This window comes from Batrachochytrium dendrobatidis, assembly GCF_000203795.2.
Source record: "Batrachochytrium dendrobatidis JAM81 unplaced genomic scaffold BATDEscaffold_13, whole genome shotgun sequence".
NCBI classification, from domain to species: Eukaryota; Fungi; Chytridiomycota; class Chytridiomycetes; order Rhizophydiales; genus Batrachochytrium; species Batrachochytrium dendrobatidis.
Window position 1 is genome coordinate 723,475 of NW_006281111.1, and position 24,856 is coordinate 748,330.

The following is a 24,856-nucleotide window of genomic DNA, read 5'->3' on the forward strand; positions in this document are numbered from 1 at the left end:
TCCTCCCTTTGTAAGGATGCACGAAAACAGCAGATTAGACCATGTTGTAGAATAAGACTCGAACATTGTACAACAGCTGGACAGTGCCAGATACTGATAGCAATTTCCTATACTATCGTATAGGAAATTATAAATTTCAATTACCTTGGACTGCCTGACTGCAAAGGACTTGTTTCAGTCATTGGATTCAAGGAAGTAGAAACATTACAAGACAAGACTGTTTTCAAGTTGTTTTCAGTATCAACAACAGCAGTTTCTTCAGAATAAGCGGGAGTTCCTGGTTTGCGACGTTTGGATGTTTTGCTTGAAGGATTACCAGCAGTGTAAAGATGAGCAGATAATTCAGTGACATTCAGACCACAAGCATCATCTGGTGTTGACATTTGCTGTTTAATAAGTTGCTCTTTTGCTCTAATCGATTTAAGAGCTTTAAGAGAGTTCATGGCAATGGCCCGATTGGACATTTCAGATCCTCGAGTCTTCTAATGTGAGTTTCGACTTGAAAGAAAATCAAAAGAAAATTTTCAAGCTTTCGTTATAAAATGAACTTGAAAATGTTTATTTTGTTTTTACAGAATAATCATTTCGTCACAATGCGTGCACATTAAAAACATTCCAGTTTCGTCATTGAATCCTGCATGAAGAATTCCATGACAAAATTGTCTGTTCATCTCATGTTAGTTTATTAAATTACAATCACAATCTGTTAAAAACTCACTTGTGTTGGTATGATAGATGTTCAAGTTCTGCATGAAATACTGCTAGACTGGGCGTATGACGCTAAATACTCCACTTTAGTATTGGTTTCAGTCTGGATTCATTCATAATCATTACCTTTATACTGAGATTACATCCTGTGCAATCAATACACTCTTGATTCGTCGCGAGCGAGGGGTGTTGACATACTGGGCATATCAGATACTCAAAAGGCATCTCCAATCCATGTTCATCAAAAAGCATCATTTCTTCTTGAGCTATAATTAGATACATCAAAACATAATTGAATCTATCTGCAACATCCATGACTGATTTACATTTATAAAAATATCGTACCTTTTTGATTCTGCAGTTCATTCAACAGCTCACTTTCAAAAATCCATGCATTATCAGCATTTATATCATTCATTGCAGATTCTTTAAATAGCTGTTCCATTTCAGAAAACAGTGCTTGCTTGATCTATTGGTTTTACAAATAAATTAGCAATCTAAATAAAGCTTCTTTATATATCCTGATCCATACTCTAGCTTTACATCATTATTATCCTGTTCTATCAAAGCATTTGCAGTTTTATGGTCAGAGTTGGAATGGATTGAATCAGACATGACTGTATCTGTGTTGATTGTCGATCCTGCAGAACTTGCATTTCCAAACCGCCTATTCCAGATCACTTGTGCTCGATCTCTTCGGATTCTATCCATACACCTTTGCTTAAACAATTGCCTCCATGAAGCACTCGGTCGCTTCTGAACACTTGGCTGGGATGGTAATAATCCACTCATAGCTAAACTGGACTGTGCAGGGTTGAATGAATTCATATGTGCTACATGCTTCTGAGTATGGGTATCGCTTGAATAAGACAATGGACTGCTGATTTCAGACAGTCGCTCATCAAACTCCTTGCCATGGGCTGGCTTAACTGGAGTCCGTCTCTGTTGTCCTACACTCGTTTGCATCCAATCGTTTGAATTGGGCAAAACTTGAATTTTTAGCTACAAACGAGCCGAGTTTATTTTTGGCCATATTTTTAACCTGTTAGTTTTTTTTCCAATCAGCATTTCTTTTTTAACATTGTTCTGTGGCATCTCATCATATTCAACTCACTCTAATCATGAATGTATCTAGTGCAAAAGGAAAACGAGGAACCAAGAAGGGTGCACAACGGCATCAGAACTCTTTTGCCTTTACCACAAACAGATTCTCCCCTGCCGCTATCAAAATTTCTCATTTACCAGTTCAAGGTGTTTGTCAACGATGTCTGGATATCATTCAATGGAAAAAAAGCATAAACAAGTATAAACCATTAACCCAGCCAAAAAAATGGTATGGCTTTCAACTTGTATCTATGCATGATCGTTTGAATGATGGCTAAATTATCTACTTGCTACACTCGAAAATTTAAATGTCAGCAACTGTAATGTACTAACAAGCTTTTTACATGTGTTTTTTTCAACTTTACTGCTCAATCATTTATGCAGTACTATTTGTCTGCGGAAAACAGTAGTCGATGCATACCACGTCATTTGCAAATCGTGTGGATCCGAGAAAAACTGCTGCGCCAAGTGCCAGCAAGTTCATCAACTTGTTGGTGCTAATGTTGAAAAAACAAATGATCAAGTGGTGCGGGAAACTCAAGAGCAGCAAGTTTTAATTGAAAAGTTGAATGAGCGACAACGACGATCGTATTTGCGCAAAATTGGACGAGGTGATTCGGAAGGTGCTGAAAAGGTTCTTACTCGTGCTGAATCAATGGCCAAGCCTGATATGGATGATTGGCCCACATCAGATGAGTCTGATGATGACGATGATGAAGATACTGAGTAAAATCACAGCTAGCGACAATGGAGATAAGAACGGAAACAGAATAAAATGAAAAATTGTTAGTAATCCATCTTGCCATGTTTAATGGACATTCTGATGGTGTCAATCAAGCAGCAGCATTTCAATGCAAATTATTTGTAAAACTGCAGATTGGTTTAGATTAATGTAGACTTTATAGGCGAAACGCTTCAGATCGTTCATCAAACTGGACATGCCAACAAGCCGGATTGTCGTCCTAGTACAAGACACGATCAATACTCTCATTCAAATCAACAATCTACCGATATTTGCAAAACAATATCATCAAGGATGATGATTGCTGACAATTTTAATATCCATTCTCATGCCTTTTATCACCAGCTGTAGCATAGCACAGGTTCAACCAAATCTTGTAACAATAAATTCATTAGATTTCTACAAGGCCATCTTGATTGGTTTGGAAGAGTGATTGCCCGTGCATGGCTTAGGAGGCTTGCTATCTAATGCGCGGACGAGTCTTGCCAAATCACATATGTGCTGATCACACACACCGAATCTGTCCCGTAGTGCGTCGTCTAGCTCATACAAATAGCTCTTGTTATCACCACTCTCACCAGCAGATTCAAAAATATGCTGAGCAATATCCTCGATGCATTTGCCTGGTCCAAGAAACATCTCATTCATTGTGGTTCCCAAATACAGCAATGCATCCTCGACCAACACCTGTTCTTCCTTATCCAACACCTGAATATGCAGTGCATCATATCCGTTTTTCTCTCGATAATCCAAATGCTTTCTTACTTTGTCAGCTTGATCATCAGGCACTTTGTAACAAACACCCCAAACTGATTCTGCTGGATGTGGATCGCTATCACGAAACTGACTGTGCCATTCGTCATATGGAATAAGTGTCAATACTCTTCCTGGAGTTTCTGGTGTGCCTCGATGGTCTGCAGAGCCTTGCCAAAATCGACGAACATATCCTGATATGCGTCCATGCACCTGCTTTTCTATGGGAAAGTCTATTGATACAACATTGAATGGCTCCTGCATTGTAAGCCTACCATGTCAATCCCTTCAAGTCCTAATTTACAGCACACTCATGTTCAAAACCTACCAACTTTCCATATGAGAGAACCATAGCCAAATACCCACATCGCCACTACAGCCGAATGTGCTAAAATAGCAAAGTGTTTAAAGTTGAAACATGGATTTACAACTATTGTTCCTGATGGCACGAATGCATTGGGCAGCAATGTAAAACTTTATTGCATTATAAAAACATATCATTCTGCTATATTTTCCAAACCTTCTTTTTTCTGGCCAGTTCAGTTTTCCATTTACTCACAGACATGTTTGGATCTTTAAATCGCTCCCGAATAATGCGATCCATTGTCGCCAATTTCTCACGATTCCAAATCTTCTGCTTCACGTCATTCTGGTACAAATGAAACAATTCGAAACTCGTCTTGTCATGAATGGGGTTACGAGTAAGATCATTCCTGAATCGTATGCGAGCATCAAAGCAAGTAATTGATGCAACTTCTACCCCAGATGGATGCTCATCTCCAGCAATAATGGTCGAATTCGCATATGAAATGTGCTCCTTTTCATCTTCGCCCTTTACTTCATCCCACATGACACCTTCCTCGCCAAAATACTCGAGTTGAACAAGCGTACCAACTTTTACTTTGAGTTTAGTGTTTGAAATGTGCAGGTCTTGGTAAACATGGCATACACCTGATTTTATAGTGTGGAACTCGGTAAACTTTTCACCTGCATGGTATGCATCATTAAACCCAAACTTTAATCTGCCAGATTCAATGACAAGTCTAATATACATCCAAATTCAAATCAATCAATTCACCTTGTGCGTGGATTACAGTCCCTGGTGCGTATTTTCGCCAAATAATAAGCTGTCCAATTTGTCGTAGCTGCGATGTTGTCCATTCGGAAAAAGCAGGTACTTTTCGCAAAAAGTAAATCTTTTCCTTCATCTCCTTTTCATGGATAAACTTGATGATGCGATTGTAATCCGTCTATAGAATAATAACAAGATATCAGTAGGGTATTTTAAACTGGTGAAGGACTGTTTTGATGTTAATAGTCTAGAACCAAATACTACCTTTTCAACAGATACAAGCTCAGAATAGGACAATGTAAGGATTGTGGCTGCTCGTGGCTTATCATTGACCAATGCCAGATCGCCAAATCCACTTCTAAATCATTCAGATTTGGGTAGAAACTGTTAATCTAAGTCCTAAACAAACTTGCAAAGTATATTACTTGCCCTGCACCCAGTGTTGCTACAGAAAAACTATCTTCAATTCTACCAGTTTTGGAAATTTGCACGCTACACAATCCAGACAAGATAATATACCAAGCAGTACCCTGATCGCCTTGTTTAAACACTGCTCGATCTGTTTCATACTCTTGATATTTGATTACTCCACATAATTGACCAAGAATAAAATCACTAAGATCATTGAATGCCTTGATGCCACGCATGGCATTGAACAGTATTTTGATATCTTCGGGTGTGCGCTCGAATCCATTTTTTTTAAAGGGTTGGTTGGTTTCTGGATGTTCCATCAAAAACACATTACGTTGATGCGAGTCGGACCATTTTTTTTCGCCAAATGAATTGCTTTTTCGCCGAGAAAAAGAATGAATGGATTGAGTACTAGCTCGAATTTCAGAAGTTGGATCCAATTTTTTAGCACACTGTTTAATGCTGGCAACTTTTGATTTAACAGTACGTTGTCGTTGAAGTAATGCACGTTCAGCTGCTGATTGATCTTTAACATACAGCATAATGTATTTTTTTACTGAAAAAGCTTTGGAGTTCCATATGGGTTCTTTACCGTGGTTTTCAAGAACCCAATCTGCTAAAGTACGTGCGTTTTCTGCTCGTAATTCCTTGAATGGTGTCGTGACACTTAAAAAATCTCGCACTGCATCTGCCTCTGCCAAAGACATTTCATGCACTGCTGTGATTCTTTTCTGGAGAATTTGCTTATTGGTATGACTAGGCAATGTAGACGGTTCATTTTTTATATTCAGCTTTGGAAGATGCGGCGTTTTGTTGATTTTATTGGCGGGAAGTGGTCCAGTTTGGGTCAAGGACGCGCCTGAAGTAGGTCCTGTTCCTGTTTCTGCCAATAAGCTATCAATAGGTCGACTGGATGTCAAAACTGGCTTTTGATTTTTAGATGCACTAGATTGAAAATGCAATCCATTTGATATACATTGAGAGGCAAATTTCATAAATGCCTTGTGTAGCTGAATCTGTGCCATATCAGATTCGATGGGTTGGAACGGCTCATTTTGATTCGTAACTGGAAAAGATTCAACCCCGATTATATTTGGAGTCAAATAGCTGCTTGATGTCGGTCCTACAATGCGGTATTTTTCTAGAAACCGGGTTGTAAGCGAAAACAACTTTTCCGAGTCAATTTCAATATCGGATACGTCGGGTTGTATTATGTGCGATTTAGCACCCACATTATTATCGAGCACTAAACATTTGCATAAATGAGTACGCAACGCATTATGATGGTGACATGTCACATTTTTGAAATGGGGCGAATCATGCAGAGTGGAATGAATTGTTGGCGTAGGTGGGTATGGGATAACTATGTGTTTATCTAGCCCGATTGCACCGTGGTCTTTTGTTGTAGATGTAATATGCAAATCATTAGTATGGTCTGTATTTTTTGAAAGCGGTGGGTAGGAATGGCTAGGATGCAATGCGTTGCTGCTGTATATTGGCGATGGCGACCGCGATAATGAGGATCCAGCCAGCAGAAGTTTGTCTGACAGATTCAGCAAATCAGATGGATTCCATCTTTTTTTCAAGCAAGTCTGGGCTTTGGCATCTGTCATTCTAAACTAGATTGTGCGAAATGGAATACGATTGATGTAAACCAGAGTAAAGTTTACAAAACATGTCAAGATTTGAAATTGTTATAATATAAACACATTATTCGTATGCTCGACCCATTTTGCTGCATTAGCTTACAAGAGTCAATTGTATGCAATTTAAAAATCAATAGAATAATACTCGAGGATTGCTGGAACCACTGGAACCAGAAAGCTTGAGATTTGTGCCAAACTCGACTTTCTCCGCTTAATACAAATACTTTTGAACTGGTACTGGGAAAATGACTGTTGCGCATGGCTTCTCAAGTGGTTTTAAAAAAGTAGTGGTTGTTGGGTCAGCAGGATGTGGCAAGTCTGCATTAGTGCAAAGGTATTTCTATCCAGTCTGACCAGATATAATAAACCAAGACTCGTTTAGATGCAATATATTTCAACCACATCTAAATTCAACATATATCTAGATACATCAACAATACTTTTTCGACAGACTACCTGCAGACCTATGGTGCTGACCTATATATCAAAAACACAAACGAAAAGTACAAACTTATGTCTTATCATCGCTCAAACTCACCACTGGAATGATCGCCACTAATTTAAACTTTGATACTGGTGCAATGTATATTCATCCCAGCAAAAAATACTCGCTACAGATTTGGTGCTGTGGAGGCCATGAAAGGTATCGAACACTTTTAGACCAGTTTTACTCTGATATCAATGTACGTTTTTGCATTCAATCAGCACATGTTTTTAGAAATACTTGGATCTGACCAAACTGGCCTTGATTTAGCAAATAGTTTTAATGCATGCTTATTGAATAACTATATATGTATAGGCAGCGTTACTTTGTTTTGATATGCAAAGTCAAAACTCATTTCAAGAGATTGAGTTTTGGTACAACGAATTAAAACGGTATGCTGGTATTATGGTCGATTTAATCATGCTTTTTTGTTTTGGCTTATTTACCATCTCGCTCATGTCTGCGCTTATACTGTATAGAGCTGCACCCGACGCACAAATCATTTTGGTTGGTACCAAAGTGGATGACTCGGAAGCAACCGCTGTTAAAATCCCAGATGCAATGTTTACCGTAAGTCATACAGCTGGACTGAACTTATTCTATTACTGGGATTTAAATATTTTTTTATTTGTTTGATGTAGGCAAAAGACTGGAGCGTTGATTTCAAGGCTGTTTCATCAAAATCCGGAGAAAATATTGAGGATCTATTTGATCAAGTCATGTCCAAACTAGGATAAATGTTGCTTGTATTTTTGTACGCAGAAAAGCAATATACGACTGATTTTAAATGAAAATTTATAGTCTATATACCATTGAGCCTGTTTATGCTACTCAAGGAGCTGTAAAGTGACACGGTTGAATTGATATTTGCCGTGCTTCCACCTTGCCATATAGTGTGGTAAAATCTACAAAATAGCAATAGTCAGTTAAAAACTCGGTGTCCAGTTAAAAGATATGAGTTGCTAAAATTCAACAAGATTGATTTTAAAAACCAATCTGTTACATTCAACTTGCCTTGAAATTAGTGAGGAAACAAGAATCTTGCGAGGTCCATAATCAATACTATCTAATATGGACATGTATTTTGTCATCCATTTTTGAATAGTATCTTCATCAAACCTACTATTCATAAACTTCAATCCACCCTCAAGCCCATGTGAAGTTTCGACAATCACAAGTTTAACATCATACTGATCGTGTTCAATGTCCGACCAGAGTCGATTGGTATTAATTTCATCGGTTTGAAAACAAGGCTCACGACAGCAAAGCATATCTGCCACTGTTAGCCCTTTCTTGATCCATTCTTTGGATTCGCGCAAGCTAATAAACTCAAATCTTGCATCAAGCTTTTCTGATAGGTGAAACGCTTCAGCAACTTGCATATTAGTACAGGCTACACCGTGACGCTTGGCATTACGAAGAGTTTTATGCAGCGATTCATACAAGGAATCAAATGTCAGACCTTGTTTACTAACATCTATTTTGATGGGCACAGTATCTGACAATGGACCGACAAAAATACCATGACGACGGTAAGATTGAGATACGCCTAAAACATACTTTTCACTGCCAGAGATGTGTCTGAGAAGTATGGAAAATGCAGTAAGACATACTACATCCACCGATTTTGGTTTTGAGCGCTTATGATATTCCAAAACAGGTAATACTGTGGCATCTACTGCTTCGTTTGATGTGGTTACTGCAGAGTATTTTAACGGACTGTTTGCGCGAGACGGTTGATCATCATCGTCAGATTTTTCAGACTCTAGTAAACTTTCGTTGTCGGATGAAGCAGAGGCATCTGCGCGCCTTTGTTTTTGACGAGCCTTGACTGAAATAGCCCAGTTGACCCTGAATCGGCGTAAGTTATCCAACGTTTCGGATGAAACAGTGAGTGGAACATACCCCCACTTTGATGATGCATCCAGCGACTCGAGCAGAGGTAAATTTGATTCATACAAGGCACAAAGTGAAATGGGTGCAATTTTTGTTTCTACGTAGGGTGGTTTTAAAATATAATTTAGTCGAATCGACATATCATCAGTTGATTCAAGCAGATTTTGGGTAGATTTGAGACCATCAGAGACACTTTCAAAATCGCGTGTTGCTTTGGCAATCTTTCGCTCAAGTGCAAACTTGACCTTGCTTTGTTCATGAAGACAATCTTTAATACGGTTTCGAACAAATTCTGCCAGGGCAATGATTTTACGTCTATCGCGCGACATGAGGTTGAGATGCTCGATATCTGCTTCTGTGATTGCAGCAAAACCCTCGAGTGTGAGTTTGGTTGCATTGATCTTATGTTGTGCTTCTTTGGGCACTTCGTGCTTTTCCAGCAATCCAATCACATTGTCTGTGGCTGCATCATCGCCTAAAACAGCTTTAATCAATGCCGCCTTTGCCTCTTTTGTGATTTGTATCACTTCACCTCCCGTACTATCCATATAAGTTGAAATCACTCCTTCCCCATTTTCACTCTTGGTGATCTCGCTTCTTTGACATCGTAGTTCTTTCAAATCGGTCTGAAGTTCAGACTTGCGTTTAATTAAGCTTGCAACTGAATTACTTAGCGCAGACTTTTCTTTACCAAGTCGTTTTAGTTGTCCCTCGATATCATCCTTTTCACTTCGCTCAACTGAATCTTGTTTTATTTCGATACATTGATCACGCCAAAACGACATGTCGCTTTTTCCACGTTTACAATCGTTTGCAAATTCGAAAAATTCTTCAGTTTCAATTGTTTTGTAAGTATCGATGCATGCTATTTTGTCAGATTGAGGTTTTTCAAGTTTGCAGAAACGATAGCATTGATTATAGAGATGAATGCATTCATGAGCTATCCATGTCAATGATATCTCGTCTACCACTGCCATACTAGCGGCAAATACTAGCACAGTATGACCAAGTGGGTTGAGTGGATGGTCACTTGATTTCAATGATGGAGGATACTTGATGGCTAAAACGCTAAAAGGCATACGGATTCCAACTGGCTGCATCCACGACTGTGCATATTCTGCAACACTTTCTATCCATTGGTTGCTGTCGACATCTCGGCGCATGAGTTGTGGGTGTGCACTTGCTTCAACAACGTCAAAAAACGCATCTAAAGGAAGCTCCTGCCATGTTCGTGGATCAAGTATACCCTCTATATCCGCGTCTACAATGCGTTCGTTACGATAAAATTTGGTGCGTACTACTGAATACAATGCGCATATTTTGTTGATACATTTGGCCATATCTTGCTGAACCAATGTATGGTTAGTAATATGATAGGCCTGGGAAATCCTAAATAGTGATTCTGTAAATGGGATATAGGTAGGAGACTCTTTTTCGTCTTTGGATGGACAAAGACGAGAGTAGATATCCCACTGCAGGGGCGTGGCTCGATACCTTCCAACTTGCTGTGTATCGGATCGCTGATCAAATCGAGAGGATGCAGTGTATATGGTAGACATGGATGCATTCATAGAGTCTTCAAGTCCACTCATTTTTTCTTGGATGCTCACCAAATCTGGTATGGATTGCAGAGTGTCTAGGTTGGTTAAAAGTGGTACGCTCTTGGAAATAGCACTTGTTTTGCTGGAGAAATTTCCTTTACGAGAATTAAACATTCCAACAAGTTGAGGACGACCTTGATATAGTTGGTTTTGTGATCCAGATAGCTTGGACAGATCACTGCTTTCAAGTGTTGGTGGTAACAGCTTTTCTATATTTTCTTCAGAGCCAGCAGCATATTTTGTTGAGCTATTCCATAAAGGTAGTTCTGGTGGTGGATAATAAGGCTTTTTAGCACTCTGTGGACGACTTCTAGTAAAATGTTTATCTGCTTGAGCATCACCAGACTGGTTAGAAGCACGACGATTGGACATATGGTGACGATCATGATCCTTATTGTTCACATCACTTTCATCCTCAGAACCATAATGCAAAACAGCGTCCAATTTTGAAACGCTTTTGCTTGTAGGTATGACCTTATTGTGGGGTGGTACTAGTTCACTCTGGCTATCCATAGAGAGTTTACGAGTGCCCTGCGAACCAGGACGCGACCGAATTGTACTTTTTGAACTGGATCCATTGATTTCCAATGCGGTTTCAACTAAATTAACTGCAGTTTTTGTTGGTATGTCACTCAACGAAATGCCTGGCTTTGTATTTGGTTTGGCTCTATGGTTTATGGAAGATGAACCTGGACGACGGTTTATACTTTTCAGGTGTGATTCTGAACCAAGAGTGGTATGGTGACCTACAGATGGTTTTGAATCTCGATTTGAATGTATGTTAGAAGATGCAGATGGTGGACGTACATCTATTCCAAATCCAGTCTGACGGGACACATGTTGAGGATGGCGGATCTGGTGTGCAGAGGCGTCAGAATTGGACAACATGGGAAGGGACTGTGCTTTAAACCGTGGCATTTTGTCTGCATTCTTTACTTTATTTTCGGAATGTACTGCATGAGGTTTGTTGGTTGTAGGTGGTACTGGATGTTGATGGTGATGCTCATAAACGCGTTCCAGACCAGTTTGCTAAATGATAGATATAATAAAGCGAACTTGGTGAGAAGGTTGGTAAATATGCAGGTAGCAGTAGAATAGTATACCTCTTCACGCATACGAACCACCATACCACGAAAGGTAGATTGTGGAATAGGTGGTGGCTGCATTTAATCTCGAGTATGTGTATAGGTATTTATGGTCTGAATACATCAAGCTAATTCAATTTGGAAATTTCTGAAGAGTGAGTGAAATCAATACCACGTGATTCACTCACTGCATGAATCAATTATTTGTAGCCGATTCGACAGATGTAGATATGCATAGTAACTGTCAGTTGATTAAACAACTCTCGAGTCAAAGCTGCTGAAGTTGAAAACTTTGTACTAGATAAATCCATCAAATTTGAATTTTAAATATTTATCAACTGTCGATACTTTTGAAATCGGGATTTGTCTTACAATCGTATTCATGTAAACTGAAGCATTTGCATTTATTTTACAGTAGCTACGTTAGAATAAACAATGGTTAAATATCTGTTGCATTTTTGATCCCTCCAAACACAACGTCCACCATATGATGTGCAATTAAATCATAGTTTTAAACTAAGACTGCCCTTTTTGGCAGTCATACATTGTACAATCACCATCATCCATTGAAATGAGATTCTTTTAGTTTAACCATTGCATGAACAAACCATAAAAACACGATTAAGCTCAGTAATAGTACAAGCTACTTCAAGCGGTAATTCAACCACTTTGAGATTGGTCACCATCTCACTAATCAACCAGTGTAAATGGTTAACCAACAACAGGATCAGTGAGTATTGTACAAGTGGCAAATTGGAGTATTTCCATGTAATCTTGACATTTAGCTTTCTTTTGCACTTGTACTCATGTCGATAAAACCGAGACAATAAAAAGCATATTGATAACAACGAATGAGGCTTTTCATGTATCTTCAATATCATCATATTTTTGCCACCACCCGAAATACTTTTAGAACCCAATCGCATTCAAAACAAACTAACTCGGTATCTAACGGATCAGGTGTTTTGGGCTTTCAAGTATATCAAACACTTGATATGGAGATGTTGACGGTAGTGACATTTTCATGAGATTTGAGTCTAGAATAAACAAGAAGAATAGGATTTGATGGATTTGATGAGTAGGATTTGGTGAGTTTAGTGAGTAGGATTTGGTGGGTTTGATGAGTAGGATTTGATGGGTTTGATGAGTAGGATTTGGTGAGTTTGATGAATAGGATTTGGTGGATTTGATGAGTAGGATTTGATGGGTTTGATGAATAGTATTTGAGATGCAGAAGAAAACCAAAGCCAACAGCAGCCAATTCAAGCTTCTAGTTTGAATGATTTCTACTGACGACTAAACTATTGTAAGATCTGACAGCAGACACATGAATACTACTACTGCAGACATGCATGATAGGAATGGGAGTAGACTCCCCTCCAGTGCTAGTGTCTCAAGTGATCCTTTAGATAAAGTCTCGTATGGTTCTGCCTCCCGTCTTAAAGGTTATAGCTCTGCTAGACATCGACAGTCCTCTCAAGCCAACAGGCCTAATAGCAGCAATGGTTATACTGCATCAGCAACTCGCAGAGAGGCTTCTACTCACAGCTACAGCAGTCTTAGCAATCACAGTACCAGCAACAGCACTACTCCAGCTCATACAGGTGGAGGTCCCATTCGAATAGCTGGTCATCAGAAACTAGCCTCTCCTCCCCACAAGACTAATAATACCACTTCCAATATGTCCAGTAGCAGTCACTACGACGGTTCTTATGGAAACAAAATCAGCAGAGATGGATATAGCAGGAACAACAGTAACTCTTATTCTGGCACAGGAGAGTCCAGATCCAACAACTTCAATCATACTAGTAGAAGCTACTCTAGTCATAGGGAACATACTCCTCGTCGTACTCCAACTCATGTACAGAGACCATCCACTCCACTCCATCAAAACAACTGGCTGGTATCCTTGGCAGATATGCAAAACAGTCCATCTATAAATGCTGGATTCACTTTTGTCAAAGAAACCAGCTGTAGAATGAAGGGTTGCATGTTCATGGCTACAGTTGGGATGGCCATTAATGTGTGAGTTTGCATGTATTCAATGTGTTTTACGGCCATATTCATGCCAATGGATCGCTTGTATTTATCTTGCAGTCTCTCGGAATATGCAATGGTTGAATACTCGTTTTTTCTACTACACTGCTTGTTCAGTACATGCTTTATTGCTTCAACAACTGCAACCATCATATGATGCAACAAACTATAGTTTTGAACTGGAATCATTCTTCTTTTTGCTAGTCATACACTACGATCTGTAAATTTGATACCAGATTCATCCATTGTAACTCAGATATTGGGTTCAACTATCCTGATGTTATCCATCATTTCATGAGATTGGCTGCTTATTATGTACTTTGCATCTTTATTAGTATTTCATTTTACCTGAATACAACTGCAATGATATCCATGGTTGATCAACTAAACATACTTTTATTTCCTTGTGCATGGGTTTACATTTAGCACTCAAACTTCTATCGGAATCGCATGTGTCTTGTTGCATAGATTCTATTTAAGAAACTCTTTAAAGGACTTTGACTTTCATGTAAGTTGCTAGTGCAATAAAATAGTCTAGCCGCTGCTAACATGCCTTTTAAACATGTGAATTAGGATGTGGGTGCTGCATGTCTGTTTCTTGCATGCAAAATTCATGAAACCCCAAAGCGATTCAAAGATCTTATAATAGCATGCGCTCGAAAGTCTCATAAAGACGATTCTCTCCCTATTATTGATGGATCAAAAGAGTTTCGACGATGGCAGGAAACCATTCTGTATCACGAAGAGATAGTTTTGACCTCGTTGTGCTTTGATCTAAATGTAGATACTCCTTACGATATACTTATGCGTATGGGAACTGAACTAAATGGTAAATTTCCCTATACTTGTCATCCACTGTGTTCTATATCTTGAAAATTAATCTTTGGATTCGATGTTAAATCTAGTTACAAAACAATTAAGGCAAATTGCATGGAGTATTGTCAATGACATTTTACGAACCACGCTATGTGTTAGATCTACTCCAAGTTGTATTGCTGCAGGCTCACTATTGTTTGCCATCCGCATATTAGACGATCCAGATGGTGAAGGAGTATCAGAACAAAAATTTTGGGAATTGTGTAAATGCGATCATTCAAAAGTTGAAGGTACATACATTGGCATTGGTTTTACAAGGCTGATTGGTTATACTCAATACTATTTTTGAACACTGTTTAGCGGTAATGGAAGAAATCATAGAATTGTATTCATCACAAGAACTTTCAGTAAGTCTACTGACTAGCATTGCACTGAGATTAGACGTTGCTGATTCTATCCGTTGATGCCTTCATGTCTGATCAATGTATATGTTTATTTGATATTTTATATTCCAGCAGCATTTAAGTCGCAGAGATCATCGCAAAGTGACGGCATCGACATCTAGAAAGTAATCTACTTGAAGAAATATCATTTTTAAGCATTGACCTATACTTTACGCATTTCTTGACCTTTTAATCCATCAAATAATGAAACCTTCATACCTATACTATCACTCACTCAATATGTATACAACTTTTGTTTCAAACACCACTATTGTTTACATGACCAACAAGATATCAAAATCCTACATCACTTTACTGAGACTTGTATTTTCACATACAATTAAAGTGAAAATCTTTACAGGAATACAAGAGAAAAGTAAATGATTAACGCTCTGTTTCTATTGTTGCCAAGTGTAGGGCTAAACCCTATAAGACATAAATACTCACAAGAGCATCATACAAAACACTATGTATGCATCAGCTTCTCACTTGAAACAATGAGGTTATCTCTGAAGCGATGATGTAGTATGCGAGTTGGATATGGTACTGATATGCACAGATGAAGCAGGCAGTGAGTCTTTCCATAGCCGTGGAGGATCTCCCATTAATGTAAACACACTGCCAATATTCGCTATTGTGACATTGAGGTACCTGGATCTACGTGTAGGCTTAAATATCGATACCTACAACATAAATGAGATGAGTATCGAAAATAGAAAACTTTAAAGCAAAATGCTCATGATCTTACCGAATTTAATTCTAATACTGCTCCTGGGACCAAAGCGTCAGGAAATGTTTCAAATACATCTCTGTGGATTGTTCCCCTAATCTCACCTAAAGCATCACCCAAAGTGTTAATGAATGGTTTGTAATCAATGCACTCGATGAATGATAAGCAAGACAATTTCGAGTCACGTTATGGTCTTACCGGATGGATCTTTAAACAGTGCACCTGCATCTAAATCACTTTTGTCTACTTCTCGAATCAAAACAACAAGTTGATTGATTTTACTATCTTCGCTTGCATGTTTTCCCGACAATGCAGCTGCAATACCATGAAGTTTGGCTAATAATCCATTCAAGCCATTACAAAATAAAATCAACCAGCCATACTTTCAAGATGGTCACCAATACAAGACAAACCCATGCAGAATAATACATACAATCGTATTCAGGAAACACTTGTCGCATGTTCATCCATGCTGTGGATATAAAATCTTGATCATGAGCACTGCATTCTGCCCGCGTCCGTGCCCGCTTTTCTTGACGTTGCGATGGTGTACTTTGACTATTTTCAGGCACATGCTGTTGCTCCAACATATCCATCTATCTCCAAAATTCAACCCAATTTAAATTATTAACCAACTGACCTTGATGTGACATTGTGCTGTTTGAAGCATTGATGACCAAATGTAGCGGTAATGAATATATACTTTACCAATGCACCTGCAGGACCTGGAATTGTAGATTTCCGCTTTACGCTTCGAGAATTTATAAGAGGACTCGATCGAATAGAATTATAGCCAGATGTTACTCTATGAGCAGTGTTTGCTTCTCTCAAAAAAGCTACTGGCGACGGACTAGACACTGAAGCAGACTTATCGACCTCACAAACTTGATTTGCTTTTAATGGAGTATGTGCAAATGGAGATTTTTTCCTGTTGAATGCAAATGACCCAGTTGATGGAAACAATTGTGATGGTTCTGTTGATGCAGGCAGTGATTTTGGCTGATGCGGCAACTGAGTCAAAACAGATGGTATACTTTTTTTTTCAATCATACTACCAGTTGATACTGGTATATTGGGAGTATGTGTGGTGAAATGCATTGATCTTTTAACAGGCGTTTGATCAATTGCTGAAATGGGCGTGACTGATCCAAGAATATGTCCGCTAGTTGGTTTTGGAGTAGGAGTTTGTGGAACAAGCGATGTTGAAATATCACTGATGATAGGATTGGACAATTTTTCCACGCTATGAGATATCTGTGTTTGATTAAGCAAAGTACAAGATTGCTCGTGTACAAACGAGTTGCTCATTTCTACAAGTGTTGGCACAGATGAAAGATCTGCTGATATTAAAGGAGTTGAAACAGTAGTGTTGGATCTCATTAAAGTATGATGATTATGTTGCTGTTGATTAGCAAGTTTTAGTTGACTGTTTTCATGTATCTGAGTAAATGGTGGTAAACTCTCTTCAGCATCGCCCAATGCCTTGAGCATTTCTGCATCAAAGTCATCATCAAAACCATACATTTCCTGTGGTAAGGCATCTGCAGTGTCGATCCTACTATTATTTGTCCGGCTGTGGTCATCATTCGTACACGACGGTGCATATTCAGCCGATGGTGCCAAACTATTTACTTTTGCATTCAATGGAGAATGAACTAATGAGCCTTGTTCAAACAGCTGCTAAATGGATTCACAACACTCATACAAGTTAGTGTCTTGTACCAATCCATAGTGAGATCAGCGCTTATCTATTTTGACAATGAATCAAATCGGACAACTCACAGGATTGCTACTGTAACTGATGGGAGTGAAAGGTGACTTGACAATAACAGCCGGTTTGAACTTTTTGAATCCTACTTGCGATTGCAAAGACGGCTGTCCACCATGACTGTAAGTATGTAGACTATGAGTGCGGTGGTCATTCACATCTCTAGACACATCAATTGCAGATGTCCGAGGATTAAAAGTTTGTCCAGACGTCAACTGTTCCGTACTATTCTGCTCTGGTGTATGCGACTGCTGGGATAGTTTTCCCTATAAAATAAACATAAAACAGTTAGCCAAACTACTGTTCATGTCCAGACAACTCCCGAAACTGCTGCTGTTCTCACTCTAAACATGTTGAATTTCAATGTAAGAAAGAAAATATACTTCAAAGTCGACTTCCAACTCGATTTAAATGGGCAAAATTCAATTCCAATAATCGAGTTTGCTATCATATCGTATGTAATCCAACATGATTTAAAGATTTATTTCATGGAAATCTTGGAAAATAATGTTGTCTTGACGCATTCTCCTGCTGCTCTTTCCTCGTTCGCTTTAGTTCGACAGCTTTCCATAATCTCTCTCAACACATTCTTTTCCAGATCGTCTCGTTTTGTTAATAACTTTTCAATATATTCCAAGGGAACATCAGGATACGCTTTCCACAATGCATAAAAATCCAAAAACACCATACGTGGATTTGAATCAATCAATGCAATAATCTTTTCAATGACTTCAAAACTAGCTTTGGCTCGTTTGGCATTTTTGGTTTTTACGAAATACGCCGTGACAAGTTCTAAATCAGAACGCATACGATCGGGTGCATGTGGCATCTTGAATTTGGCATTTTTGTTTTTAAAGGACTCGACATAAGACAAGAGAAACCTGTCGAGAAGTTCAGTTCCAACTTTGCCATACACGTAATCCGAAAGATGTCGCTGAAAATCGTCCCCATAGTCATCAAATGTGCCAACAATCAGTCTCATAATATCTTGCTCGTACCATTGTGGGCAGTGAAGAAAATTGAGCGCAGGGAGAATATCACTCATGATGATGTCGACAAGAACCAATTGGCATTTTTTCGTGATTTTCATAAACCCATCCATGGTAGTCCGGATCCGGGTTGTAATGGCTTGACGGACAGTTTCATCGGCCATACCTTCAAGTCTTAGACTGATTGTTTCGGAAAACTCGTTGCTGCGAAGCGAATCGTTTGCTAACGCCATAACATATTCGACTAATCCTTCGGCAAGATCGTTGGATTTGGCAACAAACTTTGCATACTCTTGATCAAAAATCTTGAGCCATGCGGTTTGAAACTCGTCCAGAGTATTGCAGCACTCCATAACGACATCATGCAAAAGTTGTCCTTTTGATGATGTAGCAACCACATCCAATTGCTGGTTAAACATTTGGAAAATAATAACACTTCCTGTAAGTAGATACTGTCCAGTTCCATCCATTTCTGGTGGGTTACGACGTTCAAGAAAATCAATGGTTTCTGAATGAAGAATATTTGAAAGCCATTCAGACAGTTTAGAGCGCACTAGTGTGATATAACTGCTCATGAGTTCTTCTTCTCGTCCATCGAGCAATTTGGGTTCCAGTAAATCCTCACTGACATCCAATCGTGCACTCATGCTGTTGTAGTAATCGCGCACCCATTTGATTAGCATAAGAATGGTAGATGGATCCATGTTTCCCTCGCTTATCTTTTTAACCATCTCGTATATATTGCGATGGTACTCGAGAACAAAAAAGTGGAAAATGTTGTATCGCTTGGGAAAAAGTGGAACGACATCATCATGGACAATAATCAATGTATCCACCACACTTTCGGCTGCCTTGAGGAGTTCTGCAGTATTCATTTGATTTGCTTGGTACAGGATTGCCATTTCCTCTTGGATACTTTCGCGCAATACATCGAAATACCTGATACGGTATCCTTTGATCGTCTTTGATCGACTTTCATGTAAATGATCTAAACCATCATCTCCAACAATCACTACACATTCATCTGCACGTTCTTCAGCCTCGATGATTTTGACTAGTCGCACCACAGCTGACACATGGCCAGATTTCACCAGTTCAATGGTCACCTTTGCCAAATTCCACACATACAAATCAAACTTGTACTCAATCTGATCAATTTTTTTAAACATGGCATTAAGAGTATTGATCACGTCGGATGAACACCCCCGGGCTTTAACGAGAGTAACGTCGCGGAATGTTGACAACTGCTGGAGATGGTAGTGCACAAACAAAAGACTTTCTGCAGTGCCAATTGTTTTGACCGAATCTTCATCCAACAGCTTTTGAATACGAGCAAGCTGGTTATTGATTTTTTGAAACTGCTCAATCATGGCTTTTGTCGTGACAAAGTTTTGATGGGTTCGCGATATCTAGATGTAATGTAGACATGGAGTTGAGTATTGAGAGGAATGGATGGGATATTTATATTCGAGTCGGATTGTGTAGGTATGCATTTTATATTTGATTTGAGTGACTGGAAAGATGACAACACATACCCGTTTAATGTGTGAATAATTCTTGATGTTATTTGTGGGTCCACCGCATAAAGCATCCATTCTAGCCAAAGACTCTTTCATGGCAGCCGTCTCGACCCGACAAGTTTGCAGAGCGTCAATGCCCTTTTGTGTACCATCAAGCTGGCCTTCCATGACAGTTTTCAACTGGGCCTCAACAGATGCTCGCTCCATGGCTACTTTTTTACGTGCAAGGGAGAGTTTGTTGGTCAAGTCATCTGGATGGCGGAGCATATCTACCAAACGAAGAACTGCCGACTCGTGAGCATCTGCTACAAAGTCGACACTGGTGATATCCATGGCCGCTGCAATGGTCGGAGATGACATGTTTGTTTGTAGTTGGTCTATATCCAAGTTTGAATACTATCAGGCAAGATTTCCAAGTGCATCTGAACAAATAGTCGCGTCCAAGGTGAACATCAAACAAGTGCATCGAGTTTAACCTTCAAAATACAATTTAAAAAACAACAATCTCAATTAAAATAGAATACGAAAAGGCTTTATTGGTTTGAAAAAAGCAAGAATAGTTGTTCTGCTCTTTCAGAGCAAGTAAAGAGTTATGGAAAATGAAGTAGTAATAAAGTAGCCTTGATATCAAATTAAGCAAACCCAAATCCAGTTCCACACTCCGAAATCGCTGTCAGTAACATTGACCGAAGTTGTTCATAAGAGTCATACTGCGGTAAATCGATTTGATTGAAACTATAATAATAATCAAAAATGTCAGTAAGAGCTGCATTCAAACAGTCAAATATATATATAATTACCATGTGTGGGCACTTGGCAAGCGAGAAACATCAGAGAATTCTTTATGAATTTGGAACTTTTGCACACCGGTAGATCCCTCTAAAGCTTTGAACCCTTCGAGTGGTACTTTACTTGTTCCAGTTGCAAACTGAATCAGCTTTGCTCTCTCTTCTTGTGAAAAACTACGCACTGCTCGCCAAAACCATTGCACTTGTGGAGACGATGCTGTGTAGTTTTGATATTCGGTATTGTTTTTCCAGTCATCAATGTCAATGTCTGGCATACCAGAAATCAACAACTCAAGCTCCTGCTCGTTGAAAATACGAACTAGATCTGCTGGAATAACTTGGTTAAACCCGGCTAAAAAGGCATGGATCTGGTCCTTGATGGCTACAACTAATCGCTGCTCAGTAATGAGCTTGACATACTCGACCTTGTTTTCATCTGTTACAGTAATGTTGCGGCCATTCGGTTTAAGATCAATGATCCGCTGGCGTCCAAAATCATCCACCTCGGTACTAAACGTTAAATCCAACACATCCTCAATGTCGTTTTGCAAAATCCACTCTAGTGATTTGTGGAATCCAGGATCAATCGCCTCCATATCCTTGTAATCCACCTGTATACCAAGAATGCACTTGTAAAAGGATCTAGTGAAGTAAGCATCCAGCAAACGGCCATCATAAATAGCTTTGCCAATGATACAGCCAACAAATTTAAAGTAATGCAAATGATCTGGGTTGACACCGGATGCGCGGTTGGGTTGATAGGTGACCTTGTCGGCAGCAGAAGGACGGAAAAGAGCATAGTCAGGATTAAACATTTGCCTGGCAAGCACAGAGAACCACTCACGAGCAACGCCGCCAGCATCAATACCTTCTTCTTCATGGAATCGCACCGCCAGTTTACTATATTTGAGTTCATCGCCAGATCGGCCAGAAAGCTGATGGAATGAATCCTCAAACACATATTGTCGGCGCACATTGATGGGCAAGGAGCCATAATGATCACGATGAGTATTGGTTTTTTTGTGAAGCTGCTGAGTGAAAAAGGTACGCTTATTATCAAATTCAAGAACCTTGGGGTTATGCACAAGCAGTGAAAAAGACCCATTCATGAGGGATGGATTATTACGGACCATAGTGTTGAGAATTTTTTTGTGGCTTTCGGTAAATACTGAGAACGACTCGCGATCGATTAGAGCAACATCAGACTGCTGACGAACAGACAAACGACCTCCGGCAGGAAGTGCACCTGTAGATGATTGTGTGTGCAAATTTAAAAGCAACGAACCAGCAGATGAAGATGTGACCAGATTAGATCCAGTAGTCGGAGTAGGCTTTTTCGCCATTACTACAGGCCGAGAAACAACCATGAATGACTCGATAAGGGGAAGGAGCACAGTTGCAACATGCATCAAATCAGACTTTTGTTCAATCCAGTAAAGGCACTGTGAAAGTTCGCTCCACAGCGAAACAAAGTTAAATTGCTCGCACACCTCAGCTAAAGTAAGATAGGTAGGCTTGGTGGCAGGCGCATCAGTAGCAGTCTTTACCGCAGCTGCATCATTAGATGTGGTTGCAGTTGCTACGGGGGAAGCCGGCGTAGGAGCTTTAGAACACATGAAATCAATAGTTTTCAGCAACCGCAACAACTTGGACTGATGAGCAATCGGCGATGAAAAATGAGATAAGCTCGTGGTAAAGATATCTGTAGATGACTGTGCTGCCTTGGCTGCTTTAGCCAACTCAATGAGATCAGGGATAATAGAATCACTGAGTTGCTGAGAAAGACTCACAAGCTCCTTGGAAATAATACTGTAGTTTTCCGGAATGGATGTGAGGTACTGAATAACCAACAGAGAAAAATGGAATGTTTTGCTAGAACAAACGCCATCCTTGAGAACGTTCGTGACACTACGAACATAATGGTCAGGAATCTGAGGGGTTTTAAGTACAACCTCAGTCGAAGTGGTTGCAGACTTGTCAGTAGAACTAGTAGCTTCAGGTCCAGCCGGTTTTGACGGCGACGGATCAACTGTGGTGGCAGTCGATAGGGGTGCTGTAGTTGTGGCAGCAGCATCGCTTTCGCTTGCAATTTTGTTGGCGGCGGCAGCAGCAAGAACAGCATCGGTAATCTCGGTTTGCTTTAACAAAAGATTCTTTTTATATATCACGGGCAATAACCTCAAAATACTAGTCAAGACTTGCATGAGCTGTTCCATAACACTAGGATTCTCTAAAAATGAAGGTCGCTCAAGTAAACTCATAAGAACAACAACGGGGTATCGGAATTGTGGAGTGGGGTGTCTTTCCTTTTCTTTGCCTTTACCCTTTTTGCTAGGTGTCCTAAACGAACGAGAAATATGGGCATCCAGAGTATCATTTTCAGTTAAAAAGAATCTGACAACATCCGGATTTGAGCTAATTAGATGTAGCAAAGTTTCGAGTGAGCGCTGCGCAACCAAGTTGGGAATAGAATGTGTCCCGCGTACAGCTGCACTGATAATCGAGCTACTTGTAGATTTGCGGCTGGATTGACGGTCGACAGACTGGGAAGCCTGAGGCAACTTTCCTTTACTTTTTATAGATAGTTGCGACAGTCCACGATCTACAACAGCCACCTCGGCACTAGAATCAGCCAGGACTCCCAGCAAAAGTGTAAGGATCTCAGCACGCGTCTTGCTATTTTCGTTGAGATTAATAAAGACATTGGTCAGGCCTTGACGTCCAACTGCCTCGGGAACAAAAATAAGTCGAAGTAAATTAACAACACCAGACTTGTCCACGAGCTGAACACTTTCTCGTTGTGATGACTTGTTGGAGGGAACAGTAATGGCTGCAGTTGGAGCTGCACTATTCCGCAAAACCGGCAGTCTTCGACGAGGAAACGCAGTACGTAAATCAGGCTCTAGTGCTTCCAGCAGTGTAATTGTATCGGCAGCAGCAGGCAGAGTAGGTTCATGTGCTGCAGTACTGGAAGCGGTAAGTTCGGAAAGTTGCTGAGCTTCGCGTTGACGACGATCAGCTTCAAGTCGCTCATGTCTAAGCAACTCTTCGCGAATCTCAAATGGTAGCGCCTCCAGAAATTCAGAATTGAGATCAGTAGGAATGCTTGTAGGCTGAAGTGTTCGACGCTGTTCTTCAAGATGCTCATTGATGACTTCTTGTCGCAGATCGTCGGGAAGTGCTTCAAGGAAAGTAATATCGATCCCTGTACCAGTAATATCCACAGGATTGCCATGGATAGTGATGATGATGCGCTCTGGTTCAGTTGCCACGGCATTTGAAACTTCAGGTAGAGCATCGGCTGATGACGTAGGTATTTCACTAGACTCGATAGCTCCATCCACAGCCATGTCGGAAACAGTTTCCTGACTGGAAGCTGCCGATTCAGCCAAACCAACAGCCGCTTCAGCTGCAACACGCGCAGCTTCAGCCTCCTTTTCAGCTGCAATCTTTTCAGCTTCCTCCTTAGCCTTCTTTGCTTCATCTTCGGCTCGTTTAGCTTCTTCAATCTTGGCACGCTCAATTCGCTCAGTCTCGGCCTTTTCTTTAGCAATACGTTCGACTTCTAAAGCGTCTGGAACCAACATGTTTAAAATAGAATTAGAGCACCGCAGCGCCTTGTCAACACATTGAGGTCCGTAAATAGTGCGCACCTCTTGCTTCCATCTGCTGTTTGTTAATGCAATGGTGTGATTATGCACAAACGCCAGTCGTTCAACCATTGTAGGAAAGGCTGTTTCGTCTTTAGAGATCTTTGTAGTATTTGCAGTGCTTTTTGTATCAGCTGCAGTGGTGATGGATCTAGAAGTGCCAACAGCACCAGAAACGCCAGAGGCATCAGCCTGAACGCCAACCATGCCTCCAGCTAAACTACCACCCATTCCTTGTTCAAAAGCTTCAAATGCCCGTCGAAGATTAGTGAGTTCTTGGAGTGAATCACCGGCGCCAGCAATTGCAGCCTCGACGTTACGACGCATGCCAGCACCTCCCATTCCCGACATGCCATTATGCAGCATGTGTTGAAGGAAATGAAGAGGATTGCCATTGAACCCATCATACATGGCTTGTGGATCACGAGGATCACGATGACCGTGTCCACTTATGCCATGTGGAATCCCCATATCTATGCCAGATACGCCAGCAGAAGCAGTATTGACCAAAAGTGGATGGGTCATATTATCTGGAGTGCCGCGCTGTATGGCAGATCCACGGCCCATCGGAGCCAGCAAATCGAGATCATCTGGATGTGCAACAATAATTCCA

General features: G+C 40.1%; 9 protein-coding genes across 9 annotated transcripts; 3 read left to right on the plus strand and 6 right to left on the minus strand.

Moving 5' to 3' along the window:
• Positions 1 to 780: 780 nt before the first annotated feature.
• Positions 781 to 1,674, minus strand: BATDEDRAFT_91462 (uncharacterized protein; the record flags this gene model as incomplete). Its single annotated transcript, XM_006681785.1, has 3 exons — positions 781 to 974; positions 1,054 to 1,177; positions 1,252 to 1,674. 3 exons carry the CDS (start codon positions 1,672 to 1,674, stop codon positions 781 to 783), a joined length of 741 nt encoding a protein of 246 aa, XP_006681848.1.
• Positions 1,675 to 1,829: 155 nt separating this feature from the next.
• On the plus strand, positions 1,830 to 2,542 carry BATDEDRAFT_91619 (uncharacterized protein; the record flags this gene model as incomplete). Its single annotated transcript, XM_006681731.1, has 2 exons — positions 1,830 to 2,041; positions 2,197 to 2,542. The coding sequence occupies 2 exons, from the start codon at positions 1,830 to 1,832 to the stop codon at positions 2,540 to 2,542; spliced, it is 558 nt and encodes a 185-aa protein (XP_006681794.1).
• Positions 2,543 to 2,953: 411 nt separating this feature from the next.
• BATDEDRAFT_13865 (gamma-glutamylcyclotransferase) lies at positions 2,954 to 3,678 on the minus strand (the record flags this gene model as incomplete). Its single annotated transcript, XM_006681539.1, has 2 exons — positions 2,954 to 3,540; positions 3,636 to 3,678. Coding segments are annotated over 2 exons (630 nt in total), but the record flags the coding sequence as incomplete, so codon positions are not given.
• A 3,003-nt stretch (positions 3,679 to 6,681) lies between these two features.
• BATDEDRAFT_27541 (uncharacterized protein) lies at positions 6,682 to 7,657 on the plus strand (the record flags this gene model as incomplete). Its single annotated transcript, XM_006681633.1, has 5 exons — positions 6,682 to 6,770; positions 6,862 to 6,939; positions 7,035 to 7,119; positions 7,236 to 7,490; positions 7,562 to 7,657. The coding sequence occupies 5 exons, from the start codon at positions 6,682 to 6,684 to the stop codon at positions 7,655 to 7,657; spliced, it is 603 nt and encodes a 200-aa protein (XP_006681696.1).
• Positions 7,658 to 7,751: 94 nt separating this feature from the next.
• BATDEDRAFT_27542 (uncharacterized protein) lies at positions 7,752 to 11,583 on the minus strand (the record flags this gene model as incomplete). The annotated part of the gene is made up of 3 exons (XM_006681634.1): positions 7,752 to 7,825; positions 7,924 to 11,446; positions 11,521 to 11,583. The coding sequence occupies 3 exons, from the start codon at positions 11,581 to 11,583 to the stop codon at positions 7,752 to 7,754; spliced, it is 3,660 nt and encodes a 1,219-aa protein (XP_006681697.1).
• Positions 11,584 to 12,850: 1,267 nt separating this feature from the next.
• On the plus strand, positions 12,851 to 14,927 carry BATDEDRAFT_27543 (uncharacterized protein; the record flags this gene model as incomplete). Its single annotated transcript, XM_006681635.1, has 6 exons — positions 12,851 to 13,527; positions 13,966 to 14,047; positions 14,113 to 14,368; positions 14,445 to 14,645; positions 14,716 to 14,762; positions 14,871 to 14,927. The coding sequence occupies 6 exons, from the start codon at positions 12,851 to 12,853 to the stop codon at positions 14,925 to 14,927; spliced, it is 1,320 nt and encodes a 439-aa protein (XP_006681698.1).
• Positions 14,928 to 15,301: 374 nt separating this feature from the next.
• Positions 15,302 to 17,052, minus strand: BATDEDRAFT_91467 (uncharacterized protein; the record flags this gene model as incomplete). Its single annotated transcript, XM_006681786.1, has 5 exons — positions 15,302 to 15,481; positions 15,547 to 15,632; positions 15,727 to 15,864; positions 15,962 to 16,124; positions 16,237 to 17,052. The coding sequence occupies 5 exons, from the start codon at positions 17,050 to 17,052 to the stop codon at positions 15,302 to 15,304; spliced, it is 1,383 nt and encodes a 460-aa protein (XP_006681849.1).
• Positions 17,053 to 17,777: 725 nt separating this feature from the next.
• BATDEDRAFT_13787 (SNARE-binding exocyst subunit SEC6) lies at positions 17,778 to 20,138 on the minus strand (the record flags this gene model as incomplete). Its single annotated transcript, XM_006681530.1, has 2 exons — positions 17,778 to 19,694; positions 19,821 to 20,138. 2 exons carry the CDS (start codon positions 20,136 to 20,138, stop codon positions 17,778 to 17,780), a joined length of 2,235 nt encoding a protein of 744 aa, XP_006681593.1.
• Positions 20,139 to 20,318: 180 nt separating this feature from the next.
• BATDEDRAFT_17756 (uncharacterized protein) lies at positions 20,319 to 22,092 on the minus strand. Its single transcript, XM_006681556.1, has 2 exons — positions 20,606 to 22,092; positions 20,319 to 20,540 (listed from the first exon to the last, which is right to left on the minus strand). The coding sequence occupies exons 1-2, from the start codon at positions 22,000 to 22,002 to the stop codon at positions 20,438 to 20,440; spliced, it is 1,500 nt and encodes a 499-aa protein (XP_006681619.1). The 5' UTR covers positions 22,003 to 22,092; the 3' UTR covers positions 20,319 to 20,437.
• Between the last annotated feature and the right edge of the window lie 2,764 nt (positions 22,093 to 24,856).

Excerpts from the sequence above, each read along its gene's own strand:
- BATDEDRAFT_17756 (XM_006681556.1), bottom strand. The coding sequence starts at position 22,002 with ATGCATGTTGCAACTGTGCTCCTTCCCCTTATCGAGTCATTCATGGTT. Across the intron at positions 20,541-20,605 it reads TTGCCAAGTGCCCACACATG|TTTCAATCAAATCGATTTAC; the intron begins GTAATTATATAT and ends TTATTATTATAG.